We start from the raw sequence: 22271 nt of genomic DNA, 5'->3' as shown, positions 1-22271 counted from the left end.
GGCTCTCTGATTGGCTGTTTGTATTCTAACCTTTAATAATGATAACCTTGTCTCAGTAGCGGAGGTAGAGGGAAGGAGATTTTCTCAATAGCAGAGGTAAATATGGTAAAAGAGGGAGAAAAAAGGAAAAAAAAAATTCTCACTACCGGAGGTAAAATTATTCTCACTATCAGAGGTTTTTCGAAAGAAAACGAAAGGACCGCATTTTTTTTCTCACTAGCAGAGGATTCTCAGTACCCCAGTGTCTCACTTGGCCAGGTTCCACTGTATTTCATTTTACTAGTCCAACCTTGTCCCTTAATGCCTGTACTCTTAAAGAAAAATCACTTTTTATAACCATTGTTCTAAAATACATTACCCCTAACCCTTTATTGGTTCAAGCAGTTCACAGTATTATTAATTATTTTTGTTTTATTTTCACCCCCTCTTTATTTCTTTAGAACAGATGTAAATGAATAAATAAAATTACAGGTTTCACTTCAATGAAGTTGGTTGTAATTTGTTAAGTTAAAAGATTATATTATAAACCTAGATCACAATATGTGGTAACTTATAAAATAATAACTTTTTTTATAAATGTAAGGAATATTATTTGTTGGAGCTCTGTCTCAGAAATGGTATGTAAAAGATGGGAGAACAATAAAAAAAAATTTTTCAATAAATTAATTGTTTATTCTATAAGACTATTACTACATTTGTTTTGTTTTTTTCAACACTAACACAATGAAAGGATGGAGCAGAACACTTCAGTTCAGAGAAAACCTGTTAACAGAAAAAAAATAAATTGAAATCTGGACCCACTAAAAATGTAAACAAACTATAAGTTAAATAAAAAATACTGATCAGATTACCATATTTAATCACATTGCTCATAATGTGGAGAAGGGTAAAGTAATTTCATCACACATATTCAAAGTTAAAATTAAAATAATTGTTGCAAAATTCCAACAAACAATAACAAACTATTATAACATAACTTACATTTTAATTGAAATCCAAATAAATGTCCAAAGCAATTCTGGATGCCAAGAATAATTAGAAACTGACATCTGAAAACACAAAAATCATATATCAAGAGGGCATCCTTCCAAATCATGATACTAAATATTTGTAAAATCCATCCAATCCCAAAAATTCAAGTTGAAAATTAAATGATGTTATTACTAGATAATGTAGCTTCATTACTAGTTGACTATTTGAAGTAATAAAAATTGATTATTTATAATTAACTTCTAATTAAAAATATTATTTTCAAAAGGAAATATTTACAACTAAATAAATCAAAGTTACTGATCCATAGTTAAATAATTTTAATGGTTCAAGTCAGAGAGGGCAAGTGCGTAATCATAGAAGCCACAAGTGGCTTAGCCTTCATTATAGCGTATACAGTCATCATTCCTAAACCATTATAGCAGCATTATCAACAGGGCAAATGATAAAATTTAGATACTTACCAATTAACATTTGATGACTGGAAAAATCAACTCAATATTTTCTTGTCAGGAAAAGACGCATTAACAGTTAATCACCCAATTGAAACTGAATAAAAAAACAAACAAAAATTAAAATTTATCCATACAAAATCAAATTTCATAAAATCTAGAATTAGCTCAGATAAATTATTTCACCAGATTTTAATCTGACAGGGATAACTAATTTAATCATCACAATAAGCAATTATCAATAACAGAAACAGGACTAGAATCCTGACTTCACAAATTGTTTAATGTAGTGAAGTACTAAGACAGGGGAACCGTAATTTGTCATCATCTTAATATAAATTTGCTTTTCTTTATGTTTTAAATAGGATCAATATAGAAGTACTGTGTACAATTAAAAATTTTCAAGTAACAAAATTGAGCAATCATAAAAATAAATTCTCTTAATATCCATGGAAATAGATGGCTGAAAATAAACCCCCATACTTAAATGGTTAGCATGAAATTAATTGCAACAGTACTGATTATTTCGATAAAATATTTAACTATCTTTTTTTCTTTAACTTAAGGACACTGCTCATATTTTGACCCTATAGTTTAAGTCTATTATATATTGTGCAGGTTAACTTCAATAACTTCATTTGTTATTCAAAATAAATGTTCAGAAAAATCATTGTTTTATTTATGTGGTGTAATTTATATTTAATAGACATAGAAACATTTAACAAATAACTGTGGAGAATGCCTGTATATACTAGCCAGCAATATGAATTGAAGCAATAATAAAATAATCCTAAATCAAAATGTTTTGAACTTCTATAGTTTTTCAACTTTATCTGACATTACTTATGACATAAAATTTGAAAGAAAAATGAACCATCAATTTAATACTTACATATTAGAGCTAAGCAGTATCAATCAGTATTATGGAAGTCAAATAGGGAATCTGAAATAGAAAACAATTTAAATAGTACAATAGTAGAAAAACTAAATAAGCAAATGCCTCAATATATTTCTTAATATTTCAGAAAAAAATGATAATCATTACGTATCATATATATGCTTGTCTATATAATTATTTCATCATGAAATTAAGTAGGAAAACTACATACAGAAAAATTTAACATAGAACAATCCCTAAAACATCTTTTAAACATTAATAGTTTACAGCATTAGTAATGCCAGCTGCAGACCAGTTTAATCAACAAATATAAAACTAACACTTATTTAAAATATTAAAAATAAATAATATGGTACAATTACTTAGAATTCATACTATCTTCATTATAAGGGGTTAGGCAATAGTTATTCACTATTATTTTAATAGATTTTAGATGAACTACAAATAACTTTTATTGGTAATTGATATAGCCACATAATGTTTGAGTTAAAGTTGACAAAACTGTCTTGACAATTATATTATAAAATAAATGCTAAGAACTTACATTTAAAGAAAGCAAGATTAATCTCCATTCAAAGCCACTCCTTCTATTACTTCCTAGGGAAAAAAGCAATAAAAATTACAATAAAGTAACAACATTAACAAAATAAATAGCATTACTAAATAAACAAATGTTCAGATCACCAGTTTCACCATTATTATATGTATGACAGGGATAACTAATTAATTCATCATTATAAATATATTAAAATTAAATATCAAAAAATAGCATACTGATAATCACCTTGGCTAAGTAAATGTAGCTCCAAAGCCAACTAGTTGTGTTAGATTTTTTTAGATAGGATTTGGGAAAAGCCAAGAGACAAATTTGAGCAACCCATATCAGGAAACACCATGGATTATCTAATCCTACCCCTTAGCGACTAGCGATCAAGAAGGGAGTGTACATAGTTATATGAAATATGACTTTAATTGATTATAATTCAAACACGAATTAAAACTTCATAAATAAAAAACAATAATAAACAGTACAAAATAATGATAAACAGTAAATTTACTGGACAAAATTAAATTATATAACTGTGAAAACACAAAAAAAAGAGGGGAAAGGACAAGCCATGGCATTCCCTTATTGACAGCTCAGTGTCTAAATCCACTTGTTTCCCAATTCTTTGAAAACCAGCAGAACCTGAAAACATAACATACATTATTTCATTGTTCTAACACATTGCACAAAAAGGTCATCATTTTGTTAATATCAGAATCCTTTTGGCTGAATGGAAATATAATCAAGAGAATAATCATTTTAAGAAGTATCATCACAAAAAATCATTAATTGTTTAAATGAGAGAATAAAATTAATAAATTGTATTTAGAATACTTACTTGACAGAAATCATGAAGCTAGGATGGGATCTTAAAAGCTGACCTACAAAAACAAAGAAAAAAATTAATTTCGTTTAAAAACATTATGAAAGATATTAATATAAATTGAATCATATCAGAATCCTTTTGGCTTAGTGGAAATGTAATCATGAAAATATTCATTAAAAAAGTTCTCATCATTAAAACTTAAGTAACATTAGTTACTTAAGCATAAGATTAAAATTAAATCTTAACATTAAATCAATTTAAAACTTTGCTATAAATTTACCTGTTCAGTTTCCCAATAGGGTAATGCTCGAATACTTTATCTCAAATATTGTATCTCCACACTGGAAATGAATTTCACAAATTTAAAATTAGTCACATGTAACAAGTTATTAATGAATATACTAAAAAGTCAAATAGAAAGATCAGAATCCTTTTGGCTTAGTGGAAATGTAATCAATACAAATTTCATTGATAAAGGTTTCATCATACAATATGCACAATTTTTAAGTATATTAATTTTAAAAAATCAACTTTTAACAATAATGAACATCACAATTTTTTTTTTTTTAAGAGAACAAAAGGTAAAGAAACTGAAAATATAATGAAACAGAAAGTAGGAAATTAATAGCATACTTACATTTTAACCAAAAGAAGATAAAAACCATAAGCCATCAAAATTGATCGGTTTTTTGGATGATCCTGAAAAAACAATATTTATTGAAATGGTTGCTACTAAATACAAAAAATAAATGATTAATTTTATAAATCAGTATTGGTAAGATAAAATCATAGAATCTCATCAACACGGACCAATATAATCATCATTAATATAACTCAAAATATTTAATAACATAAGCAATGTATTACCTTCAAATCACCAGGAATTTTCTTTTCAGCTTTATTTACCAGAGGAATGATGAATATCCATAAAACCTGATCATAAAAAAAAAAAAAAATTGAAATTGAAACAGAGTACACAAAAAGAATAAAATTTATATAACAAAAAAATATATATAATGCTAATTTAACTCACTTATTGTTAGTTTATTTATTTTAAAAATATATATTTATATTTTAGTAAAAATAAGTACTTAAATTATTAGGTAAGATAAAAATCAAATTTAATTCTTAATTGAAAAAGGAACATTACGATTATTCATAAATATACAAGTGAAGAGCATAAATAGAAAATTTTTACTGAACTATCTTTCCTGTTTTTATTTCCAACTAAAATAAAAGTCTAACACTTCACATCAACCCTTTACGCCCTTAAAGATATTAAATAGCACTAATTAATTGAATCATCTCATGATTATATAAATTGAATTAATTTTATCTATTTAGGATGTTGAATGCTTTTTGCCCCGCCATATAAACAATTACATGTCGGAACGCCTTTAAGCACACAATTTATTTTGCACTCAATTACTCAACTTCATATCTAAAAGATGAAATGAAAATGGTAATAAGTGCATTGATAATAAATAAAATTAGTCAAAACTTATTTAAAGTAACCATTGTTCTGAGATGCATTTATAGATAAAAATTCAAGTCAACACAACTCAGTAGCTTGAAACTTTTATGTCAGGCAACAGAATTGTCTTAAATCAACCTAAAGATGCATTATTAAATACAATTAAGCTCCTTAAACTCTAATTTTGAATAAAAACTATGATAGGAGGAAGAAGCCGAAATTTAAAGATGGAATATTTCACAAATTGAATTCATTAATTTTACTTCTTCTAAACCTTCTTAGCGGCTAACCCACTAATCACAAGCAGATCTAGAAAAAAAAATCTATGGGTATCTTTTCCCAATGACTTGATTGCCATTCTACATATAAGGTTTAACATGGAGATATGAGATGAACTATTTTGAACAAATTTAATCATAAAAAAGTGTTATCCCAAAATGTTAAATTCAAATTATTTCACAAATAAGGCTTGTACTCTATGCAATTTACTAGCACTAATTCAAATATGATTAATTCTAATTAACTGTAAATAGCTATTCACTTTATAAATACATGATAAGATAGTTCCGAAGAAAAAAAACTTAAGTTAACAGATAAAATTCTATAAATTTAATGATGAAGTGAATACTTACACAGGTCGTGAAGAAAAATAGTTCATCCCCTTAAAAGCAGAAACAGGACCTGGAAAATAAATGAATTATTTCACACCACAAAAAACAAAAAATTAAAATGAAAACATAAATTGCTTGGATCAGTATTGGTAAGATATAATCATTTAATATCATAAACACGGACCAATATAATCATCATGAGAAAACAAGTGTTTAATTACTTTATTCAATCTATAAGAAATCAACAATCTTAATTTTATTAGTCGATAAAATATGAAATTGTAATTTATATTTGTCAGCTAAGCCAGAACAATAAGAGATTCAGTTTTAATCATTCTTAAATAGAACTAAAATGGGAAAAAACTTATACTTAACTTAAGTAATTAAAAACTTAAGCATTTAATTACTTTAATTAACAGATACTAAAAATAAAAACAATAGAAATAAAATTATAATTACTTCAAGTTCCTATTACCATAAAAATGAAGTTTTTTTTTTGCCAAAGTCAGAAGTACCAAAAAATGATCTTTACATTTTTCATATTAACATAGGATATATTAGGATAGTTGCTCAGAAAATAATGAATAATCACAGACAGTCAGTCTGGAGCGGTACAATATCTCATCATTGTCAACTATATTTTAGTACTGAAGCACAATACTTTTAACACTGGCTTAGTAAATTAAAACTATAAGAAAAATGAAAGACCATTTCCAAACCACTAAAGTTTTTTCTTTTGTTCAAAGTAATGATAAAGCAGAGGGAATAAATGTATAATTTTTATATAACAAGAAAGAAAAGTTTCCTGGTGATAATCAACACATCATGAACACATAAAATTATTTTATAAAGTTTTTTTTATTTTTCTTAAATTAATGATGAGGAAATGAACACAGTATTTTTATCTAACATAGTACTTTAATAACCTCCTTGCACCACTGGTCTAAAAACTGCACTTTTTTACCAAGCAAGAAACCTAGGACACCATTGATGGGCCCTAGTGGTACTGAGTACTTACAAGATCGTCATTAACAAACCAGGTCACCAAACCATAAGTAACTAATAGTAAGAATACCTCATATTTTAACAGGAATTCTAAATTATCATTCATCAAAAACAAATTGGTCCTTTACAAACAGTAAAATGACCAATTAGGCTTCTTCCAGAGCTATTTATGTGCCCCAAATTGCAGAAAACCAGATATCATTCAAAATATAAGTATTAGAATTGTTGACAACCATACCCAATACAACAGAATTTCAAATACGTTCTCAAACTTAGAGCTACTGACAATTTAAGAGTAAACATACATATTGATACAAAACTTTTTTTCTCTTACTCTTATTGACATAAAACTTTATATCTCCTACTACTATTTTAAACAACCTCTTTATAGGAAAAATAGGAGAGAACAACAAAACATAGCTAAAAAGATACACCCACTAACGGTCCAAACACATATTAGACAAAACTTAAAAATTAAATTTTATATGTAAAATTCTTTAATTGGACATGTTATTTTTTAACAAAATGTATTCTTTGATCATTTATTATTTGTTGAAATACTTAATCATTTTTATTTCTTTTATTGTAGGTTTTATTAGCTTTCCTACTTTTGGAAAAATATAAATACGTAAAAAAACAAAGAACAAGAAAATTTAAATCACAAATGTAACATGTAAAAGGTATTTGCACCTTATAATGTACTATGTATCATTATAGCATTGTGGCAAATTTTATATAAAAATTAATAAATAATGATTTAAAAAAACAAATAATTAATGATATTTAATATACTATGACCAACTTCTCTATAATTTTTATGGGGACAAAAAAACATAAGTCTTCTCGTGTACATATTACCGAAATATGGTCAGGAGTGATGTTAAGGATTAAAATAAAAACAATTATTAAGAAGAGACGCTCAGAGTGAGTACATTCAGTCAGAACTAGTCAGTCTGGGGCAGTACAAATATCTCATCACAGCTATCTCAAAACACTAACATTATATCATTATTCAAATAAAGTATCTTCTTATAAAATCAAAATATCTTCTCGTCAATCCAACATTAAGAATTACAATTAGTAGCAAAATAATCAATTTTTTTTAACTTAAGGTTTAAAAATTATGACAACAGCTTTTAAAAAAGTTTCAAAAGGTTATGAAATATAACCTGAATTAATTTATAAGCATTACCTAAATTCCAATAACCAAAAAAGTTAGGTTAAAATTAAATTAATTAAATTAACAGTTCAAAAAAGGTTAGGGACACTTTCCATAATTCAAAACTTAAAAAAATTATCAGAAGTAAAGTCCCTATTCTAAACAAATTACATTGAACTACTGACACTCCCATATTCTACTAATTGGACCCATACCAAAGTTAAAGTTAATCTTAAATTTCAATTGAGATTTACTTTTTGTACTAGAAGAGTTAAAAGTTAGTTTATTTATCTAACAGGTGAAAATGCTGAATATCATTAGTTTTTTGTTTTTTTTAATAATTAGAATATTGAAGAATAACTGTACAGCCTGCTATCGACTAGATCATGATAAGGCATAAGGATAGAGGCCTCATGACAGCGCTACAAGACAGGCCGAGGTTGATATCCTTCTGCATTTATATTCCTAAGCAATCATGGTGTATCACACAGAAAACTGCATGATACACTAATGCCAGGAGCATAGTTGCAGAAGTATTTACAAACATAAGGCCACAAAATATTCCTTGATTCTTCAATATAAAGTACACAACTATTACCTATTGCAATAACTTATTATAATATTGGCTGCATTATTTTAAAAAATAAATTCATCTTCCAGAATTAAAATAAAAAAACACAATTACATTTCATAACTTCAGCCATAAGTTATTGAATTGCTGATAGTATAAATAGTAAAAAATAAATGATGCGCCTAAACATATTCTTATAAGAAAATTGATCTAGAGGTCAGTCTCCTATACTCAAAAAGGACAGGCAGGAACCTAGAACTATACTGAAAGTCAGAAATTAGAGAACAGGAACAGCAAAAACCTGAACATGTGGGGTAAGCATAGTGAAGAGACTAAGACAGCCCAAAATTGGACTGCAGCCCCATATAGAAGCATTGCTGTCAGCTCTTCTATCAAAACTAACATGACCTTCAGCTGGTTTGGCTTCTAAAGCAGGGCAGTATATTATAATCTCAGTTCATTTATCAGTTTTGTTTCGTTCTTATGAAAAATGTTTGGACAGCCTGCTATCGACTAAATCATGATAAGGCATAAGGATAGAGGCCTCATGACAGCGCTACAAGACAGGCCAAACTTGATATCCTTCAGCATCGATATTCCTAAGCAATCATGGAGTATCATACAGAAAACTGTAGTATACACTAATGCCAGGAGCATAGTTGCAGAAGTAATAAAAAGGAACATCTTTGTTTTTTTAATTACTGTAATTGTACAGAAAGGATATTTTCACTAATCCATCTGGTACTATCAAAATCCCACCATACTAGGTTATAAAAAATATATTTAAGTAATGGTATCTAGCACTGGAAAGTTAAATTGAACAGGTCCCTGACATTAATATTATAGGGCAGGTAATAAATATAAAAAACTTTAATATCTAGGTCACTCTGAATGATTTATAACAGTTCAAATAAGGAGGAAGTGAAAAAAGAAAAAGAACCCATATTACAATAGTAACATAAATGATAACGCTTCTTAAGCTTCCATTTTAAGTATTTATTAAGCTACCTGTAACAATGCATCACATAAAATCTCAGTGAAACTGTTAGTAGACCAATGGTTGTGCAAGGCAAATTGGTTATGACCACACTGACAAAATTAACTAGTTTTTCTTAAAATTAGGAGTTTGGTTTTTACTAACAAACATGGCTGGGTGTAGCATTTGCGACAGCAAATGAATGGACATGGACCATAAGATATCATTACTCAAATAAGTAAACAGTTAATTTAGAAGAGAAAAAGTTATTGAAATATATGTAATTTCCACTTAATCAAACATTAATACAGTATTTCTCAGTGTGCGGGAATATCCTCAAGAACACAACATTACATTGCTAGGAGAGGTGCATGGCACATTATCATCATCTGAAGTACTGATAAAATAGAAAAAAAAAGTTTGATTTAACTGTAATTACCTTCAGTCCGAAGACTTCCAGACTCCCCTGGGATGTCTGGTAGTATGACATTTCTTCCATCTAACACGTATCAAGTAGTAATACACCTAGAAAGATCAGAACAGTCACATCCACTCTTTGGTAATATCATATAAATTTCTCATACTAATGATGGCATCAGATATAAAAAATAAAATATAATCACAGCTATTTCAGAAACTCTAGTCTGTTTGAAATCATCATGACATGCCATACTGATACTGTCCATAACCAAATAAAGACCATAGGAGAAACATTTCCAAAAACCAAACCAACTGAATTATGTTTCATTACAAAAATCAGTTTTCGTTAATAATGAATGATTTATCAGACAATTATTCATAATTCCTAAGCCAACAATGTCCTGAGTAAACAAAAATTCATGAATATTTAATTTGGTTGATATAGACAAGTTGATTATTCAGGAAAGATTTTATAAGACAGTTTTTTTGGAAAATAAAATTCCTATAATTAATAGATTATCTAGAAAAAAATCTTTTTTTCTTATCAGTCAAAACTTTTTTTTTTTTTTTTACACTATTATCAAATATTCTAATAGATAACACATCTTTACCTCACTAACAGCTGGGGTTCCTTATGTTTTCCTGAACACTTCTCTACAATGCTTTAATGATTCAGACATATTTGTCATTTCTTTTAATAAGATCAGTGAAAGACTGCCCTTAAGCTCACTTTAGAGGCACCACTAGCAAAAATAACAGAACTTTTAGGTTTTATGTTCACTTTCATCACCCCAGGTTCTATTCATAAGAAATTTGTGAACTATCGTTTTTGTAACACAGGTTGAAGAACCATTAACTACAGCTGACAACTAAAAATAAAAAGAAGGAAGAATGTGGTTAGTAACAATCTTCAATGCACACATTTCAAGATATTTGTTAATCATAATCAGATTAATCAATAAATAATCATATGATTATCATTTCGCTCGTCGCTACTTTTTTGATTATATCATCATATGAAAATTATTACTCATCAATTTTAGCCATAAAGCAGGGTCCACACTATGCCACGGTAGGCCTGACGGGCTGATCCGGGCGTGCTAAGCCGGACGGGCACGTTTGGGCCGGCACAACGTCCACACCGAAACGAAACCGACCGGGTTATAAGAGTAATTTTTAGAAGTTTTTTAAAAGTGTTTTCAAAATGATTACAGACTGTGACGTCACTATGTCAGCCATGGCTGTGGTGATACTCGCTTTATATCAGCCTCCAAAATATAACTTCAATACACTTCAACAAGGTGCAAGCTCAGAAGTAAAAGATTAATAATGAGATATTGCAGTGGACTAAGGGGCTTACAATAATTAATTAAAGTAAAGCATGGCAAGTACTTGATGTTAAGAACAAAGAAAGATTCCTGTTGGGCAATTACTATAACAAATGCTAAGTTAAAATCAGATTAATCAATAAATAATCATTCGATTATCATTTCGCTCGTCGCTACTTTTTTGATTATATCATCATATTTAAAAATAACTAGCCTAAAGTACTTTAATGAGGTGATCACCAAAACAATAATTGTCAAATTATTACAAGATTAAGCTCTTGCAAAAGTAATGTCTTATAACCATATCACACTGCTCAACATATCCATGAATCTGTTATATCAAGTTTATAGAATATTTATAGTTAAAATTTTAATAAGTTAATATTACAGCCTTAACTTTGACTATAAAAGAAAATCATAATTAGTAAACATAAATAACAGAATAAATTAATAATACTAACCATGACTGACAGCTTTAATCAGATCAAACCTAGAAAAAAAATAAAGAAAAAAATTAATGATTTATAAGCAAACTTAAAAGAGTAAAAATCTATAATATAAATAGAGCTCATCAGTATTAGTAATGGGCATTATATTATAATCATTTTATTCTTCATGTGGAAGAAAGATTCATCAAATGAACTCTTATACTCACATAATACTGGTAATTAAAATAAACTGTTCATAAAAATAAATAGGGTGTGCTATCACCTTTTACTAAGTCGTTTAAAATGTATTTTGATAATTGTTTATTAAAGTACCATAATTTACTCATCAAAGATAACACTTATACAAAGTTATTGCATTCAGTAGTCTCTAGTTATCAAAATTTAAAAATTAAGTAAAGCTGTATTTAATCACAAAAAATGAAGGTATGTTCAACCACAAATAACAAGATGGCAAATATGCAATGGGATAAGAAATGTACATTTAAATACTAAGGAGAGATTGGTAAGGGGAAGATAATCATACAGAAATTGAGAAGCAGTAACATGTTTATGGTCCCTATTGGTGATCAATAACCCTATATATAAGATCTCAATCTTAATGGGTAAAGCCATACAAAAACCTACCTTAATTTGATTAACTAAATTTACAAATTAGAGGAATGATACCTAAAATTTCAAGGAAAAAATTTGTAGGCTTTTAGATTCATTAACACTTAGACCACATATGAAAACAAATCCATCAAGACTTCTGGCATGGGAAAACCTATAACAATGAATCATTGTTACAAAAATCCTAAAAAGGAGATCATTTTCTAGTTAGCATTTAGAGTAGTGGGAAGAGCTTCCCTTTAAACTTTGAATGTCCTGAACTTTAGTATTGCCCTAGCTTCTGCCAGCAACGATCCTAACATTTTGAGTTCTATAGCCTTTAAGGATTTTCATGATCCTTAAAATTATAAATTTATTTACTAATGTATTATATTATTTTACACACCCCCACAGGTGTTTTTTAAATAAGTTTTGGATTACTTTGTCATGTCTAAATGTTTTATAGAAAATGTGGTGAAACTTACTGAAGTCCTTATTCAGTAATTTGAATTAAAAAATGCAAAACATTCATTTAATTTCAGCTGATTGCATCCCTAGATTCATAGTATATACATGTGATAACATGAGGTATAGAAACTATTTAAATTTTCCCAACATTATACACATTATATAATGCTTGTTAAAATTAAAGAAAAGATTGAAAAAAAAAAATTGTACTTGTAAGTTATTTTCCAGGTTAGTTTCCCACAGTTAAAGTGTTAACATAATTTTAATTGTTACTTTAGGCTAGTAAAGTTACAATTGATCCTGGATTTATCTGGAGACAGGAATAAGAGCAGTGTCCTGACAACAATGCTGAGGACTACAAAATATTTTAAGGCTAGAGGTTGCTAGGTGGAATAGTAATACAACCACCCAATAACCGAAGAGGGAATTATATATACATAGGCCCCTAATAGAATAATGGAAACAAGGGCTGCTCTAAGAGCAATGTTACCAAAATAATTCTAGAATAATATGGTTGAATAAGATTGGATTTAAATTTAGCACCCTAAAAAACAAAATTAAAGCCACTATACATAACAGTTTCTTCTTCAAACAATTAAATTGAACTATACCAGGTAACTCTAAACAGACCCCACATGTATGTTTTAAACTTTTCCCCATACCTTTCTGCCTCATACTACCATATTTCAGCATGTATCTACCATACTTCATATGTACTATTTATATCACTTGTTCCAGAAATTTTAAATTATTTACAACCAGTTTCATAAAAATAGTAATACTATATTACCTTAAGTAAACCAAGTCATATCATGATTTTGGTTGCATGAAAGAGCATTTGTTTCCTCGAATTATGGGAAAATCTAATTTTATTTAAATTATCTTATTAAACACATTTGTAGGATGTTTTTGATTATCATACATTAAAGGACAATTAATAGGTTACAATACTTAGGTTCTGTAAATTAAAAAATTTATATGAACCGAGAAAAAAAATTGCTTTAAATACATAGGTGTTCTGGACCATATGAAATTCCATACTAATGGACAAGCAGTAGAGTTAGGGCAATAAAACCCAAAACCCATTAATGGGTACAAGCCAGATAATTAGTACTGAAAGTTGCAGCACATGGCACCAGTAATCGAGATATCAACATTTCTTTTAAATATGCAATTAATACTAAAAGTGTAGATGGCTATAGCTCATAATTAATAAGGTATAATCATTATGTTTCATACGAACGAGACTAGTATAATCATCGCAAGTAGCCATACTAACCAAACACCGAACCACGTGGTGCAACTGGTCATTCTCAAATGAATTATCTACCTAAAAACCAAATTACCCCCTTAAAGTTTGAATTTAATAAGATATAAGACTATTTCGCATTGAACTAAATAGAACTAAGTGTTCAAATTCTAAAATACCAGTAATAGTTCGTTGCAAATACTCACCAGATGATCAACGATGTGATCCAGTCGAACGCCAAAACCGAAGTGACTGAAGCACAGTGTTTGCTGAAGCTCCTCGGTTCCTGCTCTGCCACTAGATATAATTAGATATCTAAAAATAATAATTTGTAAAAATAATCTAATTAAATTGTTTATTAAAAATTTGTTTACTTTTCCAATATGTATATTTTTTATTCTATTAGTAATTTCCATTCTGGAAAACTTATATATAATGCCAATGCTATAAACGCAGACCTCCTGTATAACACTATGGAGGTTTCAATTCCAAAATACCAATTTTAAATATTAAAAATAATTATATATTATTATTATTTCTCTTTCCAATTATGAAATATATTCGTAATTATAGGAAATCGTTTCATTTAGTTTTATCTTGTAGTAAGTTGGCTTGAAATGTTTTTGATTAATTATTGTCTTAAATTCATCCTTGATTTATTTTTTTAAGTGCTAGTGTATTATAAAATTCAAATTTTTCATCTTTTGTATGGTATACCTATGTATTATTTGTTTTCTACCCACAGGACAAGCATTTTATTCCTCTAGTTCAATTGTTCAAAATCAAAATGAGTTATTTAATAACGAACTTGAAAGGCAAACAAGTGATATTGGAAGAATTGAGAAGATAACTGTTAATGTTCAAGGAAAAATTAAAAATGAGACATTCTCTATGAACAAACACTTATCTACACCTTTTAATGTTGCTCAACGTATGCTCCTTCCATAGATTGTTGAAAATGCTGATATACAAGTTTGATATTTATTAATATGATTGTTTTTTCTATTTTTTTAGACATTTCAAAATGGATGATGGAGAAATCTGCCTTAGCCTTGATTGATAATTCCAAGGTGTGGGATATGCATAGACCCCTTGAAGATGATTGTACTTTAAGGTTTTTAAGTTTTACTGATGAAGATCCATACCATGTTAACAACGCATTTTGGAGAACTTGTTCATTTCTATTAGGAGCTGTTATTCAAAATGCTTTTAATGATAGTATCAAAGTTACTCTGCATAGTTTTCCATCTCCACAAAGTTAGTTCATTGTAACTGAGTGTTTTTTATCCATTGTAATTTCTTTTTGTTTCTGTTTCATTAGTAATTATTTTTGTAGTTACCAGTGGAAGTTTTGTACACGATGCTATGGTATCACTCGATGATTGGAAACCATCAAGTGATGAACTAAGATGTCTTTCAGCAGATTTGCTGAAATTGAGCCTAAAGGAATTACCAATAGAAAGGCTTACTGTTCAAGAGCAACTTGCTCTGGAAATATTCTCTGAGAATAAATTCAAACTTCAGCATATACCAGATATTTCCAAGAATTCAGGTTATTAAATTACCAGAGATTTTATTGATTATTTACCTAATTATTTCCTAGTTGTTTTTTTTTAAATTATATTAATGACTATAATTAAATTTCAAGTCTAAGGAAAATATTGGATTCAATAATTATATTACCATTATATCATTATAATTTTAAAAAAAATTATATTTGCTGTTGTTAGCCCCTTTATTATTTTTTTAAACTAAATTTTATACTGTTGGGAGATGTAAGTTTTATTTGCATTGATACTATTAATAATTTCTAAAATCTAACTTCAATTTATGACGCTGTTTTCTCTGAAAATACTTTAATCACTATCAAATCTGCATATTGCTTTCTAAAATGTTGATGTATATGTCGTATTAAGGCCTCAGAATTGACCGTTTCAATCATAATTCCATATAAAAATGTATAAAGAATATTTTATTTTAGCTATCGGAATAAGTTCAATTTCAAACTTATGTTCTTTTATAGAAAAAGTTATCAGGTTATTTTCAAAACAGGTCTGGAATATTTTTTTTACTTAAAAATAACATAGAGATAAATTGAGAATAGGATATCCTCCCTATATTTTTAGTCACTTAATGAGGAAAGTCTTATTAACCAATTTTCATTAACCTTATTACCAAGTTTCATTAACAATAACTAAGTTGTTATTCTCTTGTGCTGAATTTCTGCCCATTCAAGGGTTGGTTTACCCTTAAAATAATTTTAGTAGCCCACTTCAATCAAATTTCATCCCAACCACACCTATTATGTTCATTCATTAGTTATTCTCTTTTTTTTTTTTTATCCCCCTCCATTGCCATTTCTGGCATACGGGGTGTGGGAGCAGTGGGATAGTGCGCTGGGGTTTGCGCATGCCACTGCTCCCAAAGATCACCAATTCTTTTTTTTTTTTATTCTTTTATTAATTATTTAATTATTACATTTTTTTTTTTTTTACTGTAGTGCAGCCCAGCGCTAGGTTTAGCGCCTTACTGATGGAGCTGCACCTTGTCCACTGCATCCGTCAGGATGCCTCCTGCAGTTACCAGGCTCTGGTCCTAGTCTGGGTCAGCTTCCTCATCTTCTGGTGGCTCGCCGATGTTGGGCGGTCAAGCTCTTCCCACTGTGAAATGAGTGGGGCCCACCACCTCCTTCCACCCGTAAATGAACTCCCTGAAGAAGGGATAATTCTCTTCTTCCATCAACCAGGGAAAGTCCGACTTGGCGAGGGCGTAAATCCCGGTCTTTCTTGACAGCCTGGCTCGGTGTCCTTCCATGGCAGAGCAATCTATTATTACGTGTTCTGCTGTTTCAGGAACTCTGCACGTTGGGCACCGGCGGTCGATGTTCTTTCTAAAACTCTGCAGCTTTCCCCGAAACCCCCCGTGTCCTGTTAGGAACTGTGTGACCCAATAGTCTGGGAGGACCCATTTAGCCTTCAATCTAAAAAGGACGGTAGGGAAGAATATTAGTTATTCTCTAATCAGTTAAGAAAAATATAATCTGATGAAGTCACAATGTTGAGGATCTTGAGATTTAGGTGTTCCTGTTCAGGATATGTCCTGAAGATGTTGACGAGATTGTAACCAAACAGATGAGGAATAGGAAAATCACAAAATCTAGTAAAAACTCCTCTGATGATATTTTAAAAGGGGATGGAAATAATCTTAAAAAGCCATGTATCCTCTATCTTTGCCTCTCATTATATCTCATATTTATCTCCTTTCTGTATAAAATAGTAAATTTAATGGTCAAAATCATTTTTCAAGACCTGATAATGGAAAATCTTGGCTATAAGTGAGAAATGTGGAGTTGTATTTATCCATTGCTACTTGTAATCATAAGTCAAATAATGCTATTCTTTTAACTTTAAAAGTTCAAAGCTTGTTTATTATATTTTATATGCAAATTTTGTTTAGTTGTATTAAAGTAACTTTGACAACATTGTTGAGTTGGGTTAAAGTAATATATCTAAATTCAAATTATTATGAATTATCATATTTAGATAATTGTTTAGAGATAATAACAAATTCAAATATTAATGTTTCATTAAAATTATTCAGGTGGGAAGGTTACACTTTATAGAGTTGGTTCTCACATTGATATCAGCAAAGGCCCAATGGTCAGCAATACATCTCTAATAGGACGCTGTTCTATAACTTCAGTAAGTTTTATATAAAAAATGTTATCACATTTTGAATGGGTTAAATTTTATTGTATGAAGTAGTTATTATTTCATTGATTTACAAAAAAAAAAAATACACCATAATGGAATCGGTGAAGTCACTGTTCAAAATTTCTGTTAATTTTGTATTATATTTTTATTATAAAGTCTTTTATCATTATAAAAGATTAAAAAATTCAAAAAAGAGACAATAATAGGTGTTTAAATATAATTGTAAGGTTCCAAAAAAGAAACCTGTAAGTCTCCAAAGTACTCATAAATAATTAACCAACCTGTCATTGTTTCGCCAAATAAATAACAAAATCACATAAATGTAAACACCACATGTTACATTAACAGTTGACACATTGACTATAGATGGTACATCACCATAGTATTCACAGAAAACTTTATCATACTACTCTCACATTAATAAAATTTTACTAATGACAAGCCAACTTATACCCACTGGTATAAGTTGGCTTATCACTAGTAATAACCACTGTTGTTATTGCATTTGTGCACTTGAGCTCATGCCCCTTGGTTTACAAAAGAAACATGCAATTACTTAATAGTATTAAAAAGAAAACATTTATTTGAGGCCAAGTAAGTCCGAGAGACATAACATACTCTGCATCCCTTGAACTGGGTCAAAAAGTGAAGAGGGAACAGTGTCTCCTGAGAAGAACTCCTATTAGTTCTTCTGGATCACTTATTTTTCATGCTCCAGCAACTCACTCTAGTGCAAATATAGCTTTATTAATTACAGCCCTTTCTTCCATTATGTTTAATTGCACTCTGTGATATGGAGTAATTAAAATAAAGCCTGAACTTCATATAATGTTTGAACTTATAAGAAGTAAACCACTAAATGAAACCGAACTCATATGTCACCACTGAGAATGATTTCCCACTCCTGGGGGTCATTGAGTGTAACTCCAAAATAAAACATTCATACATTGATGGAAGGAAATAGTGGGTAGAATTTTAAGACCAAAACTTCATATTAGCAGAGGTAATTTACGCTACCTAAAGATTGAGGAAAACAGATTCCTCTCTTGGAAATAGTTCTTGTTAATCTAAGAACAGAGATTTCAAGAGTCCTGTCAGATTAATTCCCCATCCCTACTGGCTCATTTCGATGAATTCCTTGATTTGATTACTTCCTTCCTAGCATTAATTTTACTGTAGAACTTGAAAATAATTCCTTTCCTTTCCATCATAGAAATCCAGACAACACCTAATCCAGAGACTGGCACACTTAACCAATTTATTTAGGCAGACTTTTAAAATGCCACTCCTAACATCCTTACTGTTGCCTTCCTCTCTGATTACCATTTCCATGAAACTATCATACACCGCATAAAACAGAGACTTTTAACAAACAACTTTCCTTCCCATGTTATTAATAAACTTATCAATAACTACAAAAATCATCACACCACTTCACCTAGTTCTTCACAATCCCTGTCTATCCTCTTACACAGATCACTGCCGTATATCCACTCTCTTTCAGACAACATCTAAAAATTATTAAATTCCGCTATATCCAACTTTCAAATTGCTTCCAGTTAACAGACTGTCTAAAATCTACTCTCATCTTAAGGATACTGTTCCTCTTATATTGGTGAAAGAAACCTAAAACCTCTTCATAGACTACATGATCCAACATAAATATCTTTCCTTCTCTCCTAATTCTTCTGCTCCAATACTTTCATAGCACTCCTTATCTTTAAACCATTCCTTTGATTTTGATAAAACTTCTATACTTACCACAGTCCACAACCATGACAAAAGACTCATATCTAACTAGAACCTTCTTCCATTAATTTAAAACCGACAAACAAAACCTATTCCTAGTATATTTCCAAAAACTTAATTTATTAAAACAGTAGTAATATTTTATGTTCAAATTATTTGTTGTTACTTTTTATTTATCTTACTTTTACATATATAAGTGAAGTAACTTATAAACGCATTCTTGAATTTTAACCATAAGCCACTTCCTTTAACATATTGTTAACTAAGAATCAAATTGGCTGTCACTCGTGTGGCAGACCTGCACATGTCGGTATGTTCTTCAGGTTCTTTTTCTTTATTTCATCTTTCTTTTTACACCCCTTTTCCATTCTCTGTACTTTTCTTGTTATAAGAAAAATTACATTATTATTATTTTGTAGGAAGGGACCCTTCACCAATATGGCCCATATAAATCTTTTGTGAAAAATAAAAATAATAGAACAATTATCATTTGTTCACTAATTATACCTAGCAATATAGACGTATAGTTACATTTAATAATAAGTTCACAATCTTTAAGTTTCCATTTTTAAAAGCATCAATATAATTTTTATTTTTTTTTAATAGGTGCATCCTATAGAAACTGATGATGGAAAGTTATACCGATTTCAAGGCATCGCGCTGCCCAAAGGACTATTGGTTTGTAGTTAATATAATAGTATCATGCTCAACTTGTGAAAATTTTCAAAGTAAACTGATTATTTTTTTTTTTTAGCTGAATCACTTTGCTTACAAAATATTAGAAGACCGCTCAACCAAATTAGTAAGTAAATTAATAACTTCCCTTATGTTTTCTAACTTTAAAATCACTTTCTGTTACATTGAATTTATGTTGTTTCAACCAATACATAATTTAACCTAAAATAAGATGTTTTCTGTTCTAATTATCAAATCTAAAAAAAAATGATTAATAATAATTTATGAGGTGTAGATAGCTGACATTTCGACCTGAGTTTCAAGTCTTTATCAGGGCTATAGAACAAAAGAGATAACACCAACATTTAGAGAAACATAGAAATTAAAAAGTTAACCACCCTACTTGCTTTTTCTTTACCACTGAGGACTTCATATAACAGCTTTCTTAGAATAATGGTACCTTTGACAAAAAAAATAATAAATAAATAAATAAAACATTACCTCTTATGTTATTTATTCTTTCTATCTAATCCATGATTGCTAGAGGCCAATTTTACTTTAGGTAACCAAGGTTAATTACAAACATATTTTTTAATACTGGATTTTTTTTAATAATTTGTTAGTAGAAAAAAATAATAACACAGAATTACCTTCAGCCAAGTTCTGATTTAGTTGTATATAAATATTAAGACTAAAATTTCCTTTGTTAAAATTGTCTTGCTATAATTTGTCCTCAGTTTTTGCTGCATGAAGGAAGTTTAGTTCACAAACTTATTTCTCAAGGCAAATGGGATAAAAAAAATTTGACTTTTGCTTCATCAGTTTTTCTTATAACTGAGTTTATACTCTTCTCTTATATAGCAAACAGAGATATTTCATGTTTTTGAAAATTAAATATATAATTGACCAAGAAAAAGAATACATAGCATCCTTTCAAAATTTGAGATTTTATAATTTAATATACTTATAATAAAAAAATCTGTCTGCCGTACACCATCCACTACTTTGCTGATTTTTTTCGACGCCAAAGTAACAGATCACCCAACGATAATCCTCAGATCTGGTTTTAACATGGCAGCAGATTAGATGTTTCCTACGAACATATCTTTAACATTTATGAAGATAGGAAGTTACTAACAATATTTATATTTGACTTTGAACCTGACATGCTTAGGAAAGCAGGAACACACCTGATATTTTTGTTCATTTGTTATTTACTGATAAAATCGAATTATAATCCATTATGATAATTTGCTGTTTTAAATGTCAAAAAATTAATTAGTTTTAGTAGCTAAAACAATGCGCAATCATGTTCTAGGACCTCACTACCATTGAATTTGTTTATTCATTTAAGCTAAATATATCAGGTTTTATTGATTTATTTTATTTTTTCAGAATACAAAAGATTATGGTTCAATGAAGAAGCAGGCAATCAGTTAATGTTTGAAAGAACTTTTCATAATTACATAATAAAAACTAGAAACTTGGAAAAAGTCATTTGTATTTTTTAATACTTTATGTACAAATATATGTTACTTGTTACAAGGATTATAATTATAAGTTAATTACAAATAAATACACCAAACAATGTTGTTTTTCTTTGAATTCCTCTTCTTCCATCATCGTTATTCATAATGATAAACACAAAACCTTTCTAAGTACAAAACAATTCTTAATCATACCTGGAAACGAAAAAAAATATATAGTATAAGATAGTATGTTATGAAACATATCACAAGTACTAATAAAATTATCTTACTCTCTCCAAAGCTTCTACCATTATAATACTATTCCCTCTAATGACTACCATTCCTATAGGTTTTCTTGAACCGTCTTTTTTCTCTTCTAAACATTCGTCTACAACCATATTCATAAAAGGATCAAAACCACGTAAAATCCCAACAACATTTCTTCCACCATTAAGTTTAATACACAATTTCTTGTCCATGAACTTTTTTAATTCTGGAGGATGTGCTTTACTCATTTTGTATGTACTTGAGTACAATAAACTTCACAATCTGTAAACACGCGTCGAAAAGAAAATTGAAAGCGTTGTTTGGATATTCGAGTTACCGGCAAAGAGGTTAGTTCGAAGCTACACGATCACATGGTATAAATGTTCC

The 22271-nt window shown here is 29.1% G+C and overlaps 2 protein-coding genes and 2 long non-coding RNA genes across 4 annotated transcripts; 1 reads left to right on the top strand and 3 right to left on the bottom strand.

Moving 5' to 3' along the window:
• Nucleotides 1-650: 650 nt before the first annotated feature.
• Nucleotides 651-3387, bottom strand: LOC136795439 (uncharacterized). Its single transcript, XR_010843046.1, has 6 exons — nucleotides 3125-3387; nucleotides 2885-2937; nucleotides 2335-2385; nucleotides 1455-1539; nucleotides 982-1049; nucleotides 651-762 (listed from the first exon to the last, which is right to left on the bottom strand). It is a non-coding gene; the product is annotated as an uncharacterized lncRNA (long non-coding RNA).
• Nucleotides 3388-3389: 2 nt separating this feature from the next.
• LOC106683850 (uncharacterized) lies at nucleotides 3390-14283 on the bottom strand. Its single transcript, XR_001343607.2, has 10 exons — nucleotides 14218-14283; nucleotides 11719-11747; nucleotides 10541-10798; nucleotides 9949-10034; nucleotides 5820-5868; nucleotides 4581-4646; nucleotides 4351-4412; nucleotides 3994-4054; nucleotides 3726-3768; nucleotides 3390-3529 (listed from the first exon to the last, which is right to left on the bottom strand). It is a non-coding gene; the product is annotated as an uncharacterized lncRNA (long non-coding RNA).
• A 190-nt stretch (nucleotides 14284-14473) lies between these two features.
• mRpL39 (mitochondrial ribosomal protein L39) lies at nucleotides 14474-21736 on the top strand. Its single transcript, XM_014425567.2, has 8 exons — nucleotides 14474-14613; nucleotides 14757-14942; nucleotides 15026-15268; nucleotides 15348-15563; nucleotides 17612-17712; nucleotides 20080-20151; nucleotides 20228-20275; nucleotides 21544-21736. The coding sequence occupies exons 1-8, from the start codon at nucleotides 14562-14564 to the stop codon at nucleotides 21586-21588; spliced, it is 963 nt and encodes a 320-aa protein (XP_014281053.1). The 5' UTR covers nucleotides 14474-14561; the 3' UTR covers nucleotides 21589-21736.
• Nucleotides 21633-22256, bottom strand: SNRPG (small nuclear ribonucleoprotein G). Its single transcript, XM_014425568.2, has 2 exons — nucleotides 21908-22256; nucleotides 21633-21830 (listed from the first exon to the last, which is right to left on the bottom strand). Exons 1-2 carry the CDS (start codon nucleotides 22130-22132, stop codon nucleotides 21825-21827), a joined length of 231 nt encoding a protein of 76 aa, XP_014281054.1. The 5' UTR covers nucleotides 22133-22256; the 3' UTR covers nucleotides 21633-21824.
• Nucleotides 22257-22271: the final 15 nt, after the last annotated feature.

Source organism: Halyomorpha halys, unplaced genomic scaffold (assembly GCF_000696795.3).
Source record: "Halyomorpha halys isolate HHAL.00 unplaced genomic scaffold, Hhal_1.1 Scaffold522.1, whole genome shotgun sequence".
NCBI lineage: Eukaryota > Metazoa > Arthropoda > Insecta > Hemiptera > Pentatomidae > Halyomorpha > Halyomorpha halys.
Note: the sequence above shows the minus strand (reverse complement) of the source record. Positions and strands in the feature narration are given on the sequence as shown.